This window comes from Balaenoptera ricei, chromosome 1 (assembly GCF_028023285.1).
Source record: "Balaenoptera ricei isolate mBalRic1 chromosome 1, mBalRic1.hap2, whole genome shotgun sequence".
Taxonomy (NCBI): Eukaryota; Metazoa; Chordata; class Mammalia; order Artiodactyla; family Balaenopteridae; genus Balaenoptera; species Balaenoptera ricei.
The window spans coordinates 150,447,718-150,469,423 of NC_082639.1; the positions used below are offsets into that span (position 1 = coordinate 150,447,718).

Genomic DNA, 21,706 nt, shown 5'->3' on the forward strand with positions numbered 1-21,706 from the left:
TAGTCTCAGTTTTCTTATCTGTAAATAGGGATTTTGAGGATTAAATGATATGAGGCCTGCAAAAGTCTTTAGCCCAATTTTGGCACATAGTAATCACTCAGATAATACTATAGCTGAAATGATACATGATAGCTGATATAATACTACTCCTGAAGGAGGACTTCTTCCAAATTGCCTTCATATAGAATTTGGAGAGGCAGAGGCTAAGTGGTTTAAAATACCTTTTTTTGGTCTTATAAGATATTAATACTCCAAAGACTGTAAAGACAAAGTAGATGTTCTGCTGCCCCTTTCATCCTTCTGAGGATGGATGGAAATGTTCTACGCCTTTCTCCAAGCTTATATAAGCATAAACATGTGCAAGATGACTGGCTTTGCTTTGTTTTTCCCTTACGTATTACTCTGCAACTTTTCCAACAAGCCAATAGTTACAGAATTTTTCATGGCTGTTGCTCTGAGTTCATAGGTTCAGATGTTACTAATTTTTTAATAACTGTATAATACCCCAAATGATGTGGCAATTGCAGAATTTATTTGGATATAACTCTACTATGGGTTGTTCTTATTCCCCACCCTCTACTAGATGATGTTTACTGCAGCATCCTTATATGTAATCCTTAAGATTCGTTGCTTTTACTTCCAATTAGTTTCCCCAAAGTGGCATTACTGAGTCAGAGTATGTGTTAATTATAGTGCAGAAGGATTTGGGGTTACAAAATTTGTGTAAAACATTGTTGGTTCCTGCCCTCTTACAATCTAGTTGAAGAACAGATATGCATTTATTTTCCCAGGAATTTCTTTTTTTTTTTTTTTTTTTTTTTTGGCTTATGTACAAAGATTTCAGTAAATGGTGTTTATTTCTAGGGAAATTTAAAATCCTTAACATTTTGAAACATAAGTATAAATCAAGAGAGCAAAGGGGGGCCTTGTGAATGAGGTTTACTCCGTATAGTCTTTGCTGCATTTATTAGACATGAATTTGTTAGAAAGTGTACATGTGTAAGCTTTTCAGTTTTTAAGAGCTAAACGTCCCACTTGAGAACTGAAGCACTTGACATTTGCCCTCCTGGTCCTTACCAGGCTCACATCCCACAGGGCACAGACGTCCCCCATGCAAGGGGAGAGACAAGACGGACAGCGTCTTGTCTCCTGAGGTCCAGACTTGCTCCGCGAGATGCAGGCAGCTGAGCAGATCTTCAGGTTTGAGGTCACTGATGGTAACAGGAATCGTAGGATGAGAACAAATTGTTTTTACAACAGTGAAGTTACTCTGCTAGAGGTAGACAGATGCCTTTTCTTTGTACTGTTACTGAGAGCTACTTAGTACAACATAAGTTTTACCAAGTACCCACTTAAGGTGTGTGTATGTGTCTACCTACCAGGTAGGGGACAAAGAGAAGAAAGGACAGTTAGGATGGGTTTGCCGTGCATGTGTGTACGTAGTCCTCTTACGTGAAGGGACGTACATGTTGCATGACCATCTATTTAGAAGCTTTGTTTTCTCCCATTAGTAATTAACATTTGGTTACATCAGTTGGGATTATGCAACTCTTGAACAGCTGACACTAGTTCATACCTGTTTTCATTCTTTCTCCCCCCTGATTCAGCATCTTGGCTCTGGAGAGGTGATTGCATTATAACACTTTAGAACCCACTTGGTTGTATTCTTGACTCACTGGAGTGGTCACATATCTGAAACCCACTAGGCACCCTGTCACGGTTCCCAATCAACGGGACCTGTAGTTGCTTTTCATTCATGGTCTGTCTCCTTACGATGAATAGCCTTAACTTTAAACATTCTATAACTATTGGCTTGTTGGAAAGCAGATTTTTTTCTCTTCTGGGACTTAGCAGGTACTTTGGGTTTCCTTGGGCTTCTGCAATATTTAGTGAAATAGCAACAATAATAAGGGCAGTGAGAGTAAACATACATAGTGCCGACCACATGCCAGGCGCTGGACCAGCACCCTATATAGTAATAACTCCTATAAGTCCTCCAACAGCTCTGTGTGTTGCAGGGGGACTCTTATCACCCCCATGTTATGAATGCAGAAAGTGAGGCAGCTGAGCCACGGTGATAGAGCTTATGAATGGCTTGTGCGTGGAAATTACTCCACGTCGGGGAGAGGCTCACTGGTGGGGCTGGGGAAACCCAGGAACAAGGCAATGCACCCAGGGAAGCCGGGCACTGGATGCACAGACCCAGGGGGAGAGAATTGGCAGAGATGCTTTGGCCGCTGCTTATGTTTGGAGAGGAAGTGACACAGATGAGTCCTCCCATCCGAAAGCCCTGGACTTGTGAGGGAAGTCGAGGGAACTCAGGGCAGGAAGGAAGCGGAGGAAAGGGAGGTGTGGAAACTTGGCCGAGGGACGTCACTTGCAGCAGCCTCTCACGAAGAGCCCCTCTCTTCATGGGCTTTGTGCCTTCAGGGCGCAAATCCCAGAGGAGGGTGAAGCAAGTTGAAGGTGTGTTTACCTTCAGCCGGTTTCTTTTGTTTTGACAAGTGAGTCCTTTGACCCGGCTGGAAAACCTCTCCGGGCTGCTCTTGCGATTGTTTCTCAAATTGGTTTTTGAAGAGATTGTGTGTGACCTGCTAGGATTACCCACAGTGGGCGGCACAGACCACAGACCAGGACTGTAGCAGGAAAGCCGTCTAGGTAAGAGGCATTGGGGGTGGCGGTGGTGTGACCTGAACGGGACCCTGATTCTTCTGCCGTGCCCTCTGGATATGGCATCCTAGGGCGGAAAATGGGTCACCCGCCTCAGGATCCATCGACACCGTAGCTGAGTCAAGTCCACTGTGGGTGAGCAGAGGCAGACTGCAGATGGCATGTCGCAGTCTTCCTTATAGAATGTGGTGGCTTGCTTTTGTCATTGTTATTTTTATATCACCAGGTCATGGTTTCCAACCCACTTTCCGGATATTATTAGAATGGTTCATTGAATAAGAACGTGGTGGCTCAGATAGTGTCATTAGTACCTAGCAAGTTCATGGGCAAGTTCTTAACCTCTCCAGCCTCGATGCCCTAGTCTGTGAAATGGGGTATTACGAACAGCCATCTCATAGGGCTTTTGGAGATAAAGCTCAGCAGGGTACCCCGGCATCGTATATCTCCTTTAAACATGGAGGTGCCCCTCGTTGCCTTCATGGGGTTCTGACACATGCAGGAGTCTCCTATTCTGGTTCCTGGCTGTGATTAGCTCTGACATTCCAGGACACACATCACCTTGGGTGTAGACACTGACAGAAGAAAGAACTGGAATTGAGAGTTGCAGATTCAACGGTCTCCCAAAGAAGGGTGGAGTCTCTTAGGACAAAGCATTCCTGGCATGAATAAACAGAGAAAGCTCATTTGAGGAGTAAGCCCGAGTCAGGTATTTTGATACAGGTGATTATGCAAGTTGGACAGAGAAGAATCCCTTCTCTTAGGTCTGATTGATTGTTCTCTGTATTTTATCCAACTTGTCACTTTACCTACAAAAAGAACTTTTCCTGTCATCTTCTAAAAATGAAATGAAAAACTCCTACTGTCAATTTGATCTAGTTAAATACAAGTTTTATTTTGGAAGGGCAAGAGGGGTTTAGGGTAGAGGGAAAAATCTGACCCCTTTTTTCTGTAAAACACCTCTGCAAAGCGGGCACTGTTATCTGTTATACCAGGTTACTTTACAAAGTACCATTTAAGAAATACTTCTTTATTAAAAAAACAAACAAAAAACCCCCAACCAAACAACAAAAAAAACCTGCCAGCTTTTTAATACGGAAAATTTCAAGCACACACAAAACTGTAGAGAGTGGTATGAGCCCTGACATACCTGGCTCCCACCCTCAGCAGCTGTCAACTCATGGCCCGTACTGCTTCATCTGTAACCAAACCCCCTCCACCACTGCGTGCACAGTTCCCCCACCCTGTTCCTTTTAAGCAAATCCTGACGACATATTATTTTATTTTATATTCAAGATGTACTTTCAATGCCTTAAAGGTTTCAGTAACGTGAAAAATGGAAAATTTCACATTTTAAGGTCCTTCTTGTGGGAAGATCATGTCTCTCTAGAAACCTCAGAAAGCAGGGGGTGGGGAAATGATTTTTTGAAACATTTACCTGGGGGGCTTTTTCAACTCCTTGTTTTCCCAGAGTTGCCTTCTTCAGCCCTCCTCCCCTCCCTCCATTCCCCTCCTCTCTCCCTTTTCTCCTCCCTCCCCTCCCCTCTCCCCCTCCCTTCCCTCTCCCCCAGTTAAAAATGGCAGTTCTTGGAACCAGTTCTTGAAACTGGTTTGCTTCTGAGTGTTAGAGCAGGAATAAGAGATAGGGAACCACTTGCTTAGGGAAAAAAGTGATTCCAGGTAATGGAAGCTTTACCTCTCAAGAACCATTTTTTTTTCTTGTTATTCTTAACCACCATGAATGGGACTGTTTAAAAATATATTCATTTTCTGCCTTCTTAACCGGAGTCTGCTGGATGTTATTTAATCGTTCCCATTTACTACAGGGTGTTTTCCATACAGCTTTCCATTCTGTGGAGGGCTTATTTTTACAGTTTACCTGTCACCTCTCTCATTGCCACTTTTGTGCCCTGTCAAGGTGCTTTTCCTTTTCTAAAATCTGCTAAGGGCTAAGAAGCAAGGTATGTAAAGTTACAGTGAATGAACTATGAGGGTGTTTTTTGTTTCCCCAAGCAAAAGTGTATGTTGTTGGACTTAAGGGCTTTGTGATATATGAATGCTCAAAGGCTGTTTTGGCTCCATTTCCTGATTTTCAGTGATATTCTACATAGATGTTGCTGTGTAGCTACCTTTCGTGTAGGTGAGGTATCCCTGTGATGGGGTCCTATAGCAGGAATGTTTCTTCTCACCTTAAATACAGCTTAAGAAAGGCTTGAAAGGTCAACCACATGGTTAGTGCGTGGGAATGTTGGAAAATGTGTTTTGGGACACATTTTTCTCTATCTCACCGTTGAACGTTTGAGAGTGAGTTAGTAGGAGAGAAATGAAGGGATTTTAAAAGGTGACTATTCTGTTTTTGTTGTTGTAGTTATTTAGCAGCTAAAAGTTAGAGATTTGTGTTTTAGACCTTGCACAAAACTTTTACTTGGCTAAAAATAATTTGATATATGGGTATATATCAAATTTATAGTAGAAACTAATAGTCTGATTTTTCACCGGACAAAACGATCTTCCTGTCTGTTATTCTTTAAAGGGGGAATCAGAGAAGACATTTTCATCCCCTCTCACCCTATCCTTTCTTAAAACTCTCCTTAGGAAAATGACATAGTGTTTTTCAAAACCAAGCTGTGCCTTATGCAGGTTTATACACAGGATGAGCTAGTTCCATCAATTTTTCCTTTCTCACACCCAGACCAGGGTTACATAGTTCTGTGAGGTGAGCTTGGGAGTTGTAATAATATGGAATACTGGAAAAATTCCAGAGGCTGTTGGTAAATAAAGAATGCAGCTGAACAGCAGTTAGCTTCTGCTAGTGATTTCAGAATGTACATTTAGGAGAAAAAAAGAAAAAGGCAAGTATATGTAATATAGCATGGGAAATCAAGAGAAAGTGTGATGACCATCTTGAAGATTTGGGTTTTAATTTCTGTCTTTCATTTTTCTAAAGACTGTACAGGTAAATCAATAAAGAAGGTTAAGCTGTATTTGGTTGACGTTATGAAAGATCTCTCTACTTTTAACCCAGCTTGTTTAAAGATTTATTAAATCAGCCAAACAATTTTTTCTGTATTATGAGAAAGCTGTCTTTGCTTTGTGTTTTCAACTTACAGGGTTTTCGTTGATATGTTTAGGAAAAAGAAGAGTACAAGGTACTGGAAATTCACAGCTGATAGTCAAAGATGGATATATACATATTAAAGGTTTGGGGAATCTGATGGGCTAGTCAGGAGAGGGTTTTAGAAGTGACTTTGAAGCTTTCTGTATGTTCTCTCTCACTGTTGCCTATTCCACAAAAGGCCTTTAAGTGTGGTGTTTACCCAGCAAATATCCCAACAAATTGCTTTCGGCAGTCATGGGCACACTAGAATACTATCCAATCGGTAGTTCCATTGTAGTTTTCACACAGAACTTCCAGGGGATATGGCATCTCTCTAGTCTTCAAGACCACCCCCCGGACAAGGCACATTAAGGGCTGGAGAAGGGAAACTTGGGTGGTGGGAATGTTCTTTTCAAAATCTGGATAAAATTTTTTCCCCAAAAAGCACCAGTGAGCTGAATAACTTCTCATCCCATTTCTCCAAAGTTTTAAGCCTCTCTTAAGCGCCCCCAAGGCAGTCCTATCTGAGGCTTCAGATTCCTCAAGTTTCACTGGGGTCACCTGGAGGTCCCTGTCCTACCTTGGTTTCAAAATCTCAGCTATTTTTTAGGATTCATTCTTTCTTTCATTGTAACAACAAATATTCATTTAGCTTTCTGCCATGTACAAAGCTCCACTTTAGGGTCACAGGAGACCACAGAGCTGAATCTGACAGAGAATCTGACACAGATCTTTCCCTTCAGGATTCTAATTGGGAACCAAGACACCTATGGGCGATTCTTCAGTGTGAGAGAGACTGGGATACGCTAGCAGCTGTAGAGACACAGCCTAGTGGATTATAGGACCAAAGGCAGTTTATTTATTTATTTATTTTTAATTAATGTATTTATTTGGCTGCACTGGGTCTTAGTTGCGGCATGTGGGATCTTTAGTTGCGGCATGCGGGCTCTTAGTTCCCTGACCAGGGATTGAACCCAGGCCCCCTGCATTGGGAGCGTGGAATCTTAACCACTGGACCGCCAGGGAAGTCCCCCAAAGGCAGTTTAGAATTGATCTTCTACCAAAAAAAAAAAAAAAAAAAAAAACCCCAAAAAGCCAGTTGCTGACACCAGACACTATACACATGTTATTGACTGAAATAAGGGATTAAGGAGAAGGCTACAGTCTTCTAACCCACTGAGAATGGGCTCGTAATGGGACATTTCGTCAAATGACCAGTTCCTTTCTGCTCCAGATGTCAGTTGGGGGAATGACAAGGTAGCAGTTCTGGGAGAGTCAAGGGAGAGTCAATGGTTCCTTTTACGCTTGGTCAAGTTTCCCCGTGGAATTGTCATTGCTTCATGTTAAACTTTATATTCTTTGTCTTGCCTTTTTTCTTTTTAAAAGGCTTTGTCCACAGTAGGTGGCAAGGTACTCAAGTCCTTTTCACATCTGCTCTGCTATCCTTTGAGCAAACCCAGCTCGCTGTGAGGGGCATAGGAAGGGAACATGCCCACATTTACTGAGTGCACCCCGGAAACATTTTCTCATTGACTCCTCACAAACTTGGGGTAGGGGTTCTCTTTACAGATGAGTAGACTGAGGCTGAGGTTCTCTTTCCAGATGAGTAAACTGAGGATTAGTAGCTGGGCACTCACTCCAGGCCTCTCTGGGTGAATCCAGTTCTCACACCAAGGTTTGTGAATGTTCTGTTCCCTGAGATTAAACTTTGGCTCTTAGAGAGAACCGCTCAGCTCAATTGCAGTTCTCCCTCCTCTCATCACGTGAGTGTCTTTTTACCCCTAAATATATCCACTGGCATCTCCTAAAGCCGTTCTCCTACGTAACCACAATTCCACTATTAAAAACAGAAGAAAATTAACCATCATATGTTCGTATCCTCTCATTTCTACTCTCTATTTCAGATTTCCCTAATGGTCTCATGTGTTTGATAACTACTTTTTTTCCAACCTGGGTTTGCTTAAGGCTCACACATTGCATTTTGCTTTTATAACTCCGGAATTTCTCTTACTCTAGACCAACCTGCCTCCAATCCCTTCTGTTCAGCTCTTGTTTCGCGACACTGACTTTTAGAGGGACCAGACCAGTTTTCTTAAAACCTTTTTGTTGACACTTTTCCTGGCAAGTGTCTTGCAAATTGAAGATTTTAAAAGTTCTTTAAACCTAAAATAGGTATTTTCTAGGAGATGTGTTGCCAGATTGTCAGATGTTGTACCTGATATATATCATTTTCTGTAGCTAATATATTTTAAAAGACTCTTTATTTACAAAAATAAGGCAGCTGTAAAATGTTAGAACAATTCAGAAATACAGTTGGCCCTTCGTATCCACAGGTTCTGCATCTGCGGATTCAACCAACCTTGGACTGAAAATATTTTTTAAAACAAAATTCCAGAAAGTTCCAAAAAGCAAAACTTGAATTTGCCAAACTGGCCAACTATTTACATAGCATTTACATTGTATTAGGTATGATAAGTAACCTAGAGATGAAATAAAGTATACGAGATAGGTTCTTTGCAAACACTATGCCATTTTATATAAGAGACTTGAGCATCCTCGAATTTTGGTATCTGCTGGGATCCTGGAACCAATCCCCTGCGGATACAGAGGGATGACTATATATGAAATATAAAATAAGAGTTCCGTTTGATACCATCACCATGTAGCCCTGAGATAACAGTCATTTTGGTGAACTTACATTTTTTTCCCATTTATTTATTTATTATAAAAACTGATCATCTGTACACATTGTTGTGCAGTTTACTTTTTAATCTCACTAACTGCGTTGTGGATTGTGTCCTGTCAAATGTGTAGCTGAGATTGTGTTTAGTAGTGCCTGGGATAAAAGTGCACCAAGCCAGCCACATTCCTTCCTAGGTGTTCAAGGCGAGACACACCCAAATGTAAAGTGCCCGGCCCAGGATGAGAAATGTGACTTGTGCCCACAGAGCAAATATTTTTCTCTCTTTGAGGCTCTCTAGCTAATATAGGAGTTGAATCTTGGTGTCTTCTGCCCTGTGTGTTAGCAAGTTGATGGAATGTGGGAGTAGTAAAATCTTAAGGACTCTGTATTTCAATTCTGATACTCTTTTTTTTTTTTTTTCTTTTCTGGGTGGGTCCCTCCATATTTTTTTCTGCAGATACCAGGAGATCGTCAGGTTGGCCTACCTTGCAGGTAAACATGATACTCTGCCAACATAAAGTGATTTAGAAATGTTAATCTATTTTACCAAGCCCAAGTCTCTAGCATATGTATTTTAAGCCATCATAAAACACGAACCTGTCACGCTAAGGAATGTGCCGAGGGCAGGCATCAAAGACTGGCTGAGAGAGTCTCAGGAGTGTGCTTTACTGTGTTGTAGGGTTGTGTCCTGACAACCTCTGTGAGGCCTGGGGTACTGACAAGGAGTGATTTCTAAATATTGAAGCCATTTTACTTATTAATGCAAGAATTCCTACAAGTAATTATTCCTGTTTGTCTATCCAAGTGTCAGGGGGTTCAGAGGTAATTCTGTGGATAAAGGGCATAAAGGCTGCCTGACTTAGGGAATCAAATTAACAGAACAATCATATGAGCAAGAGATAGTCCTTTGCGCTTCATGGAGAACAGAAAGTTGAACAGAGAGGCTGTGTGGACATTTCTGGCTTCTTTGGAAGATAAGTTTAACGAGCCTCCCAGTGAGAGACTTGCTGGCACAGGGCGGAATGGTAAAGCCGCTTCTACTGTTGTTGTTTTGTTCTCGTGTTGTCCATGGCAATAATGTCATCGCTACCATTTGGTGGGACGTCTGGGTGTCAGTAAATCTCGTTATTAGTAAGTTAAATTATCTGTAATTTGGTGACGGGCTTTTGCATCAAGAATTCTGTAAAGGAGCAGAATGATTGTAAGGTGGTTCCCCACATCTGTCTAAATATCTGGTGAAAAAAGGATAGAGTTGTGATTTTAAGTGCATTAAAAAAATTCATGTATTAATTTTTTTTGAAAAAAGAAAGTTGCTGAGTAGTTAATAATTAATTACTAATTTATAATTATAAATGCATAGTCACTCCATTTTCTATCATCCAGTAATAAAGTAAATAAGAAGATAAAGTAAATAAGAAAATAAGTATAAATATTAAAATAAACGGAAATAATGTTAATGGAAGTAAAGAGGCAGTGTTGCAAAGAGTGAGGAATAAGATAAGATTTTTAAGTTCAGGATCAGGAAGTTGATTAAATCATTGAACCCCACTTTTTTTCATCTCTAGAATAGGGATCGTACAATCGACACCCAGAGGGTTGTTAATGAGGCTGAAATGAGATAATATATTTAGAAGTTAAAAAAAAAAAAAGTTCAAATTCTACTCCTGCTTTCTTGAGCAGACAGGCTTGTGCGATGAAAAAAAGCATGTGAATCGAAGTCGCATAGACGCTGGTGTGAATTCTGGCTTTGCCGTGTGCATTCTTAGATGAGTTCTTTTAATCTCTCTGAACGTCAGTTACTCTAGCCATAAAGTGGATCTTATCATATCACCCTTGTAAGGTAAGGTCAAGTGCACGGGTTAGACCAAGGCGCTTGGGAGCAACAGAGTCTGCTGGCTCTTGAATCTGGACATTCATCTATCAGGGGCATGTGCTTGTGTGTGTGGAATATGTGCCGCCTGGAGCTTCCCTTCCAGCTGATGACCTTGCTGCTGCTTTTCTGTTTGCAGCGACCCTCCGGAGCGCCACGCTGGGCATGGACGCCTTTTTCTGCACCTGGAGGAGCACGGGTGCTAGTGTCATCGCCCAGTCACAAAGCTGCTAAGGCCATCTCAGGGGCGTGGGCGTCAGGACAGGAGGGCAGCATCCGAGGGCCACAGAGCCATGCCTTTCGGCCTGAAGCTCCGCCGGACCCGGCGCTACAACGTCCTGAGCAAGAACTGCTTTGTCACCCGCATCCGCCTGTTGGACAGCAACGTTATCGAGTGCACGCTGTCTGTGGAGAGCACGGGGCAGGAGTGCCTGGAGGCGGTGGCCCAGAGGCTGGAGCTGCGGGAGGTAAGCGTGCAACCGTGGCGGGTGGATATGCGCCAGAGCTCAACCCCAGGGACCAGCCGCCTTCTCTTGGCACCTGCCAGGCTTTTCAGCCTCAGCCTGGGTTCGAAGCATCCTGTTATTCTTAGCATGGCCTAGATCTTAACACCTTTCAGTGGATGCAGAGACCTGCTCTGATGTTGTGAGAAGCAGGGACACCCCCTAGAGTTTGCACGGGGCACGGGCTGGGGGTGGCAGCTCCCCTTTGCTTTCAGCCCATGAGGAGGTTGTAATGAGACTCTCCTCCCCAAAGCCATTTACTCTCTTTAAAACAGTCAAGTGGGTAGCTGGGGTTTTGGCATTCTGGCTGCATATCAAGGAGAAAACCACATAAGGGGTGGATGCAGCTGCTTTTTTGTTTGTTTGTTTGTTTCCATATTTTCCTCTTCAAAGAGGGAAAAGAGGAAAAAAAAGAAAGAGCATTTAAAGTGAGCATGACCAGCGAGGCTTTTTTTGAGGGAGCTTGTAAAATGGGGGTTTTGTTCCTTTTAAGATTCCTCATGACCTTGTTTTCTTTGGGCTTTAAGCAAACCCAGGGTTCACCATTAAGACGGTCACGTTATCTCTCTTTAGAAGAGATTCTTAGAGCAATGTGCCCTTTGTAACCAGCAAGCCCTGCTTTTTTTTTTTTTCAGTCTTACAGACATTTAGGACAAGGGACTTTTGAGAGAAACCCCCTCAAGCATTTGTGTCTTGGGAGCATATCGCATGTGGCATATGGGCTGGTAGGTAAGGGGGTGTGGTTGAAAGGTTGCCAGTGCTGAAATGACGGCAGACCCCTGAGAGTCAAGCCTTCCCGAGGGCAAGGAGGAGCTCTGTGATTGTCCTGGGCCCTGTGACACCATTGCCCAGTTCTCAGGGTGAGGCAGAAGAGGGGAGCGGTCCCTGTTGAAAGCGATCATGTTTGATCTCTTTGCTCACCTCTCAGGATCCACCCTCTTTGCATTTGCACAAAGGAGTCGGGGTCAAGGAAGGTCTTCCTCTCCGCTTGGCATCTCCCACAGGCTGTCTCTTATCCTCTGGGGGACTGTTTCACCTGAGCACTTCTGTTTCCTACTGGTCTTCGTGTTTATACTTTGGTTTCAGTGTTCAGGCCTTCCTTTGACATTTATCTTCCTGTGGAGGAGATTGTCCTGCCCAACAGGTATATGTAGCTCGGTAGCTGACACAATAAACATGTGAAATGTTCTGACCTTGCTGGTTGATAGTTGGCTCTTTTTTGCTTCTTGATAGCACATTAGGGTGCACATATTTAAACATATGTGTGTGTATCGGCATAAAGGAAAAACCTTAATGCTGTCGTCCGTTGGCCAAGAGGCTGGTCTAAATTCTCATAAAAATTTTCATTATAGATCATTTGAAAATAGATGCAGTGGTTTTACTTTTGAATATTCCCAGTAACTTAAATGAGAATAACTAAGTATTCTTTGCATGCATTAGAAGCAGTGTAGTATGTGGTTAAGTAGTTGTAAGTGCAGGCTTTGGAGTCTTGAACTTGAGTTCAAGTTATGGTTCTGTCACTTACAAGGTAACCTTGGAAAAGTGATTGAACTTCTCTGGAAATCAGTTTTCTCAGCAATAACATGGGAATAGTGATACTCACCTCACTTACCTTACAGGGCTGTTGTAAATATTAGGAGAGATATAGTATGGCAAATGCATAGGGCTGTGTCTAATAATGTATAATTGTTCCAATGTGAGAGTTTTGAAAAACATTTTTTCATTAAAGAAAGTACTGAACAACTGCAATGTTCCAGACACTGTTTTGGGACTTGGTGAAACTAAGATAAATAAGTTGTAATTTTTCCTTCGAGATATGCACAGACTAGTAGAGGAATCCAGCATGTGAAAACCAGCTAAGACTGAATGTGATCCACACTAAATGCAATGCAGGGACTGGCCCGAAAGGCAGTGGCTCTCAGAGCTCTGCAGTGCACAGCCTTGCTGCGCTGAACACCGCAGCCCTAGCTAGGGGAGAGGAAGCCTCAGTGAAATATGAACAGAGCCCTCGCATTTTGAACAGGGACTTGAAGGATGCCCAGGAGTTCAGTAGGTGGAAAAGAAGGCAGGTCGTTCTGGGCATGGGGAACTGGATTTTTGAAGATCCATGGATGTCCATGGATCAGGCACCATTCTGGGGGGCTGACGAGGCATCTCTGTGAATCACCAGCTAAAGCCAGAGTGTAAGGTGCAAAGTGAGGGGTGTCTGGAGATGTGTATGATAATAATAATTAACGTTCAGCAGAGTATTGTTTCTCTCAGTGGGAGGGCAGAGGTCAACCCTGGATTATCCCACAACTGGGTCGTCACAAAGGACAAAGCAGTGAAGTCCAGATTCTACTGCCAAGTGTGTGTTGCAGGGTGATTGATCTTCTCAACGCTAAGATGGGGTTTGCGTTTAATGTTGGCTTTATTTTGACATGCTCTAAACAGGTGCATCCACGTTAGAACAAATCACTTTCCTTTTTGGTTTTATGCTTTCATTCTGTGACAGATCACATGGAAGGCATTGGCCTTTTGTGAAACAGTCCTATAGAAAGTCCTCCTGAACTGAAGGATGAGATAGAGCAATGTAATACTTTGTTCTTCATTTGCCCAGACACACCTCAAGGAGGAATGCATGCTCGACCCAAGAGCAGATGGGAGGGTGTGAACACAGGGTCTGCCACACTCACTTGACTTTGTATGTGGGTCATTTTTCAAATAGGGCTGATGGTGCTTTAGAGAAGAAAGAAAAAAATTCATCTAAAATACAATGAATTGTTTAATCTTTATGAAGTTTTGGAAAGTAGAGTGTGGTGAATATTTGGCTTTGCCATTAGAAGTGTTCTGTAGTTTAGGTGTACCCTAAACTTGACAGTAGATTTATATTAGGAAAGGAAAATTAATTTTGATTTAATTTTTGATCTACGTTAATTACAATTTATGTTTTATTAGGTAACTTAAAAATAGATTGTAGGGGATTCCCTGGCAGTCCAGTGCTTAGGACTCCATGCTTCCATTGCAGGACACAGGCTCCATCCCTGGTTGGGGAACTAAGATCCCACAAGCTGCACGGTGCGGCCAAAAAAAAAAAAAAAAAAATAGATTGTATTTTTTAAGGCAGTTTTAGGTTTATAGCAAAATTGAGTGGAAAGCACAGAGGGTCCCTTATACCTCCTGTCCCCTCCCCCCCCCCCCAGGCTCCCCCACTGTCGACACCCTGCACCAGAGTGGTCCATCTGTACAGTCAATGAACCCACATTAACACATCAGATGCTCAAAGTCCATAGTGTAGGTTAGGGTTCACTCTTGGTGGTGTACATCTTGTGGATTTTGACAAACGTATAATGACGTGTGTCCATACGGTAAACTCTTTTTTTTAATGTAATAAACTGATTTCTTAAACAAATATTATACTCAGACATTAATTGAAAAGTATACATGTTTCAGTGTTAAACACATATTCCTATTCCAACAAAATGAAATGTCATCCTGAGTCGCCTTGGGTCACCAGAGGTCTCAGTTGACTCTCTGCTAGTATTTGACCGTGTCCTGTATGACTTCATCCTCCTGTTACTGAATGCAGGTTCATGTGCTCGATGCGCAGTGAGGCCAAACAAACCGAAACGTCCGAGTTTGGAGCAGAGAAAGGTTTGTTGCCGGGCCAAGCAAAGGGAACCGGGGGCTCGTGCTCAGAAATCCCTGAACTGATATGCTAAACGTTTTCAGGGTCAAATTTGGTTTTGAATGCACAACTGTGCTGCCATTTCATATGGCATCCAGAGTGCCCAGGCCGGGCTTAGTCAGCAAACACAATCATCCCCTGGGGAAGCAGAATATGACAGGGTCCCTGCTCCCAGAAACCCTGGAGTTGGGAGAATAGGAAAAACAAGAAACAAAACAAAGAGAACAGCCTGTGCCGAGGTACAGAAACAGGAAAGAACATGGAATTTTCAGGGAAGGGCAGAGTGCAGTTTGCACAGATCTGTGTGTGTGTGTGTGTGTGTGTGTGTGTGTGTGTGTGTGTAGGGGTCATGGAGGGGAGGATAGGAGTGTGGGTAGGTAGGTGGAGTTTGCTTTTGAAGGGTTTGATGTACTTGGCTAAGGAGTTTTAACTAGATCCAGTAGAACATTGTTTCTAAAATGTGTCACAAAAATAATTAAAATAATCACCACCTTTTAATGTACCACATGTTGTGCTGAGCGCCTTTCATAGATCAACTCATTTAATTCTCCTAACAAGTCTGTCAGGTGGCTACTCTTGCTGTCCCCATTTTATGGATGGGGAGACCACAGTGTAGTCACTGGGCTGGCTCAAATTCAGGTAGACTGACTCCACCGTTCTAATTCCCAGGGATGTGTAGTGGCAGAAAAAGGGGCCGTGGTAAGATGCTTTGGGAAACAGTCTCATAAGTTCTGCAGTTAAAAAAATAAATGTGTTAAGCTCAGTGTTTCACAATTAATTTAGCCTTCTAGTAAATACTCTTCGAATCGTTTGGGGAATAAAACACTGCCTGGAGATGGAAAGCCATAAAAAGATTTCAAGGTGAAGCATGACATGATCACCTTGTGTTTTAAGAAAAGAACCAAATAGCCGAAAAACGATGGGGATTGGGTGACAGGAAGAACAGAGATGCTAATTAGGTGGACATAACAATAACCTGGCAAGAGGAAATAATGTGAACCCCTTAAGAAGAAAAATTTTTTAATTGTTTTAAATAAGTTCAGAAAAAAAATTAGGTATGAGTTTCTGGCTGGGAACTCTATTTAAAGGAAGAGACGCGGGAGATACAGGAGGCTCAGAAAGTTAGAATTCTGATAATATAGTTACAATATGTTTGGATCAATGGATTTCCTCGTCTCCAAATGAAATCTTAGGTGGGACTTCAGTATGTAAAATGGAGCTGCTCTGTTTGCTGAGTGGATGGATAGGGTATCTGGAGCCCCATCTCCTTGTGCCCTTCCCACATATGCCCCAACATGGCTTGAAAAATCATTGCCCTAGATTAAGAGAGAAATAGCTAAAACAATGTTGCCTTATGACTAATTCTTATTTTTGAAAAATAAATACATGGAGAAAGAGCAGAGTTTAGTGGCTAGGAATGAGAGTTCGGACCAAACTGTCCGAGTTTGAATCCTGGCTCTGCCACTGATTTGCTGTGTGATCTTGAATAGTTACTTAACCACCTCGTGCCTCTGTTTTCTCATCTGTGGATGAAGATGGTAATAGTAGCAGCCTCCATAAGTTGTTGGGAGGATTAAATGAGTTAGTTTTTGCAAAGTTGCCACCGTATCTCAGTGCTGGGCACATAGGAAGCACTTAATATGGCGGTCTCCTCTGCAAAACACTACTCAGGTCAGACAGAGAAAGAGAAATATAGTATGTTATATGCGGACTCTGAAAAGAAATGATACAGGGACTTCCCTGGTGGTGCAGCAGTTAAGAATCTGCCTGCCAATGCAGGGGACACGGGTTTGAGCCCTGCTCCGGGAAGATCCCACATGCCGTGGAGCAACTAAGCCTGTGCACCACAACTACTGAGCCTGCGCTCTAGAGCCCATGAGTCACAACTACTGAACTTGCTCACCTAGAGCCCGTGCTCCACAACAAGAGAAGCCACCACAATGAGAAGCCTGCGCACTGCAACGAAGAGTGGCCTCTGCTTGCTGCAACTAGAGAAAGCCCGTGCACAGCAACGAAGACCTCAACGCAGCCAAAAATTAAAAAAAAAAAAAAAAAAAAGATACAAATGAACTTGTTTACCAAACAGAAACAAACTCACAGACTTAGAGAACAGAACTTATGGTTATGGGGTTGGGGGGAAGGGTCGGGGGGAAGGGATAGTTAGGGAGTTTGGGATTGACATATACACACTGCTATATTTAAAATGGGTAACCAACAAGGACCTACTGTATAGCACAGCTCAATAATATGTAACAACCTAAATGGGAAAAGAATTTGAAAAAGAATAGATAACATGTATATGTATACCTGAATCACTTTGCTGTACACCGGAAACCAACACAACATTGTTAATGAACTATACTCCAATATAAAATAAAAAGTTTAAAAAAAAAAAAAAGACACCACTCAGGCTGTCTAGACCCCCTACAGTCCCTCCAGAGTCTGGGCTCTCACCCTTTTGTAAGTCTGCTCATTCCATTTTTAGATGGCTTTGATCATTAGAAACTATGATCTTCCACTGAGCCAAAATCTTTCAGTTCCTTGAACAGTTATTAATTTCAGATTGCACTGCCCAGTAGGATAGCCATTGGCTACATGTGGCTATTGAGCGCTTGAAGTGTGGCTAGCTTGAACTGAGATGTGCAGTAAGTATAACATACATAGCGGATTTTGAAGACCTAGTATGAAAAAAAGTTAAAATATCTCAGTCATTTTTATAATAGTTACATGTTGGAAGCATAATATTTTGAATATACCATTTTATTTTATTTTTTAATTTATTTATTTTTGGCTGCATTGGGCCTTCGTTGCTGCACGCAGCCTTTCTCTAGTTGTGGAGAGCGGGGGCTATTCTTTGTTGCAGTGCACAGGCTTCTCATTGCGGTGGCTTCTCTTGTTGTGGAGCACAGGCTCTAGGCATGCGGGCTTCAGTAGTTGTGGCACGTGGGCTCAGTAGTTGTGGCTCGGGAGCTCTAGGGTGCAGGGTCAGTAGTTGTGGCACATGGGCTGAGTTGCTCCGCGGCATGTGGGATCTTCCCAGACCAGGGCCTGAACCCGTATCCCCTGCATTGGCAGGTGGATTCTTAACCACTGTGCCACCAGGAAAGTCCCTATACCATTTTAAGTAAAATTTATTAAAGTTAATTTTACTTCTTTAAATAAAATTTATTAAAATTAATTTTACTTCTTTGTACTTTTTAAATGTAGCTACTAGAAAATTTTAAATATGTGGCTCAGGGACTTCCCTGGTGGTCCAGTGGGTAAGACTCCGTGTTCCCAATGCAGGGGGCCCAGGTTCAGCCCCTGGTCAGGGAACTAGATCCCGTGTGTATGCCACAACTAAGAGTTTGCATGCCGCAACTAAGAGTCTGCAGGCCGCAACTAAGAAGCCTACATGCCGCAACTGAGTCCGCAGGCTGCAACTAAGAAGTCTGCATGCATGCCACAGTGAAGATCCCACGTGCCACAACAAAGACCCGGCACAGTCAAAATAATAAATAAGTAAGTAAGTAAATAAATAAATAAATAAATAAAACAAAGTAGTGTTAGCATAATAATTTTTAAAAATTCAGGTACACATTTAAAAAAATATCTGGCTCACTTTATATTTCTACTAAACGCTGCTGTTCTAAGAAAAGCAAAGAGGCCATGTTCATAGTAATAAGGAATATAAAGAATTCCAACAAAATGTAAAAATATGCTAGAATTATTTCCTTTAGGGATAATCGTGACTCTACTTTTAATTAAAAAATAATAAATGGAGGAGGGATAAATAATTTAACACAGATACGTGAGAATACTCTTCATGGCTATATTCTATTCAAGGTAGAGAACTGTTGTTTTATTAGGAAATCCAGCACTTTGGGGAAGAATAAATTTGATAACTCTTGGGCCTCTTCTAAGGCTAAACTAAGAGCCCTGGTTTTTAAAGGAGGCTAAAAAAAAAATCCATAACCATTTCATAGCGTTGGTGATTATCCTCTAAGTTATTCCCCTTTTCTTTTGCAAATTTATATTTTCATCTGTACTGAAAGCTGATTTATCCAGAGCTATCAGTTATGGTAGAAATGTCTCACATTTTGCTCTTTTCATAATGGCTAGAGCTTACAAAGATACAGAATCTTAACATGCATTTCCTTTCATCAAAGTAAAGCTAACCTACATTAAGGACATTTCTATGGCTTGATTTTATGTTAATCTTTTGGGAATTGGAAATTTATCTGTGATAATGGGAGTACTGGAACACCTCATTCCCTGGCCCTGTCAGATAATAGTGGAATTTGCTGTATTTTATAGCCAGCTTAAGCATATCTATATATGTTTGTATTTGCAGAGGACTAAAATAATCAACCATGATTAAGAACTGATTGAAGAGTACTCTGCTGGGGAAATTTCTGAATTTTGCATTGCTTTTTGTCTTTGTAAAGATTATGATGTGAAATCTTACTAGCTTAATGTCAGTTGTGTAAGGTAAATTGGTGCCAGTGTCTATTTTCTAGATACAGCGATTGTAGGTGAAGTAATCCCCTGGTCTTCATCTTTTTGTATATTCCGAGTGAGTCGTGCAGCCTCAGAAGACTGATTTTTCTTGGCTATGAGAATTGCCTCGGGTCTGTGTTACTCTGCAATTTCTTTCCCTGTACTTTTATGAAAAGATTGACTAGGAAAATGAAGATGGTGCAGTTGTTAATTATAGACGTGCCAGTTATAGAAATCCCGGACTATCCAGAGTAGAGGTTGATTGCACGCAAGTCCTTTTTTGCAGTTATCCAACTGATGTATGGTGGTTTATTTTCCAAAGCATTTGGAATGTAATTGCGTGAAGTGCTGTTTTCAGAGTCTGTGTCTAGTCATCTTTTGAAGTATTTTCCATGCCTCAGTGAAAGTTTGAACGCTTGTATGTAATTCCTATATATTTTATGTGGAGGTGTCTCAACCTCTTTGTTTCTTAATTTACAACTGAAATATACTGGCTACTACAGGGACCCTATTACAAACTAATGGAAAGTATTTTAAACTTTTGCTTCTGGATGATTAACTCTTCAAAATGCTTGAGATAAGATCGTGGATTTAATCCCTAGTAATTGCCAAGACTGTGTCTGTAACCCTTATAAATAGTTGGCATTAAAGCCGTGCCATTGTCATAAAACTAGAAAAACAAAACCCTCAAAAAAAAATCTTTCCCTATTAATAGCTACCATGGGGGATAACACCATATTTACAAATAAATGAAGAAATAAATCAAAAACATCCCAAACTGTTTTTAAAGGCCTTATTTACTACAATCTTTTCATGATACCGAAAGAGGGCTCTTATTATGACACTGAAGGATTCACATGCCAATCTGCCACTGAAGAAACTAGCCTATTTTTGAGGGCTCACATACATTTATCCTCCCCTGTTAAAATGCAAAACTCCAAACCAAATAAACCAGGAAACTACTCATATGAAAATGACAATTTATGTGGCTCTTCTTACATTACTTTTTTAGTAATGCATTTTTGCGTTTTTAGCAATTGATTCAGAGATGTGGTTCCTCTCCCTGGGAACCGGTTCTTCTGTCTTTTCTGTTCTTTTTTTTTGTAAATTTATTTATTTATTTATTTTTGGCTGAGTTGGGTCTTTGTTGCTGTGTGCGGGCTTTCTCTGGTTGCAGTGAGAGGTGGCTTCTCCTGTTGTGGAGCACGGGCTCTAAGCACGCGGGCTTTTAGTAGCTGTGGCTCGCGGGCTCTAGAGCGCAGGCTCAGTAGTTGTGGTGCACGGGCTTAGTTGCTCTGCGGCATGTGGGATCTTCCCGGACCAGGGCTCAAACCCGAGTCCCCTGCCTTGGCAGGCAGATTCCTAACCACTGCACCGCCAGGGAAGCCCTGTTTTTTCTTATTGCAATGAACTCATTGCAGAATTTCTGGCACCAGAGCTGTTTTCTAAAGAAAACTAGAGAAATAAAATGGGATTTAGAGCTCACACAGAGGTATCCTGAGGATTAGATGGACCTGGCTTATGTTTGGTGCTTTGGAGATAAACCAAACAAGTGTCTCAGTCATTTTCTTGGGCAATACGGTGGAATCCTTTTGGTCATGGAGGAGGTGGTTTCTATTTGGAATCCACCACATTTCCTTCAACCATCTGGCAGTGTTTAGCAGTGAAGCTCAGCTTTCAGAATTCAGCTGGAGTTGAAATTGGCAAGTCGCTTATGAACAGGCCTGGTGTGGTCTCAGCTGGGCTTGATGGGAGTAATGGCCCCTTGGCTGATACACAGGAAGTTGATTGGTGCACATGTTAGTTTAAGTGAGTGGTTAGGTTCTGATTCCATTTCCTGTGATGCATTGTGTAGACATGGCTGAATAAATGTGTTGCCTTGTGAACTTGAACAGAACAGGGTAAGAACTTTGAGACAGGGTCTTTCTCCTCCATCAAATACTCCAGAACAGGGATGTGGCTAGGAGAAGAATGGGGTGGGGGATGGGGTGGGAATGGAGAAGGTTACTTGGGGAAGAGCTTCACAAAACAGTGTGCGGATGGGGATCTCATCAATGAACTTTCCTTCCTCCTAAATAACTCAATACAGCACTTCTAAAACTAGGTCGTTCTGGCCATAGTAGGTAGAAACTGTGTCCTCCAGATTACCTGCCTCTGCATTGGAACCCCATTCCTTGAATAGTTAAATAATTGTTTCATTGGATAAATGCATGGTGAGTCACCCAGAAATACCCTGTGTCCTCTGGAAAAGACTGTATTGCAGCAACAAAAATATCTTACGCCATGGATTAGGTTTTGGCATTGGAAGTGGTTTACCTTGTTATTTGGAATTCTGTACTGTTAATTATGGCTCAAGACTATTACCATACAATGATTTCTTTTGTACCTCATCATCTTCCTTTTCTGTGTGTGCACGTGTGCATGAATGTATCTTTGTGCATGCATGTATGTGTATGTGTACTCCATGGAATATTCTTTCTCAGGGTGGGTTTTTTTTTTTAATTAATTTATTTTTGTCTGCGTTGGGTCTTCGTTGCTGTGCGCGGGCTTTCTCTAGTTGCGGGGAGCGGGGGCTACTCTTCATTGCGGTGCGTGGGTGTCTCATTGCGGTGGCTTCTCTTGTTGTGGAGCACGGGCTCTAGGCGTGCGGGCTTCAGTAGTTGTGGCACACAGGCTCAGTAGTTGTGGCATGCAGGTTCAGTAGCTGTGGCTCGCGGGCTCTAGAGCACAGGCTCAGTAG

At 42.1% G+C, this 21,706-nt stretch overlaps 1 protein-coding gene across 2 annotated transcripts in view; it reads left to right on the plus strand.

Annotated features, from left to right (window-relative positions):
• Positions 1-21,706, plus strand: part of PTPN14 (protein tyrosine phosphatase non-receptor type 14) — a 173,763-nt gene that overhangs the window by 54,385 nt on the left and 97,672 nt on the right. For both annotated transcript variants that reach the window (XM_059938094.1, XM_059938101.1), the window contains exon 2: positions 10,457-10,784. In XM_059938094.1, the coding sequence (XP_059794077.1) occupies positions 10,611-10,784 (174 nt within the window). In that variant the 5' untranslated portion in view covers positions 10,457-10,610. The remainder of the gene's footprint in view (positions 1-10,456; positions 10,785-21,706) is intronic.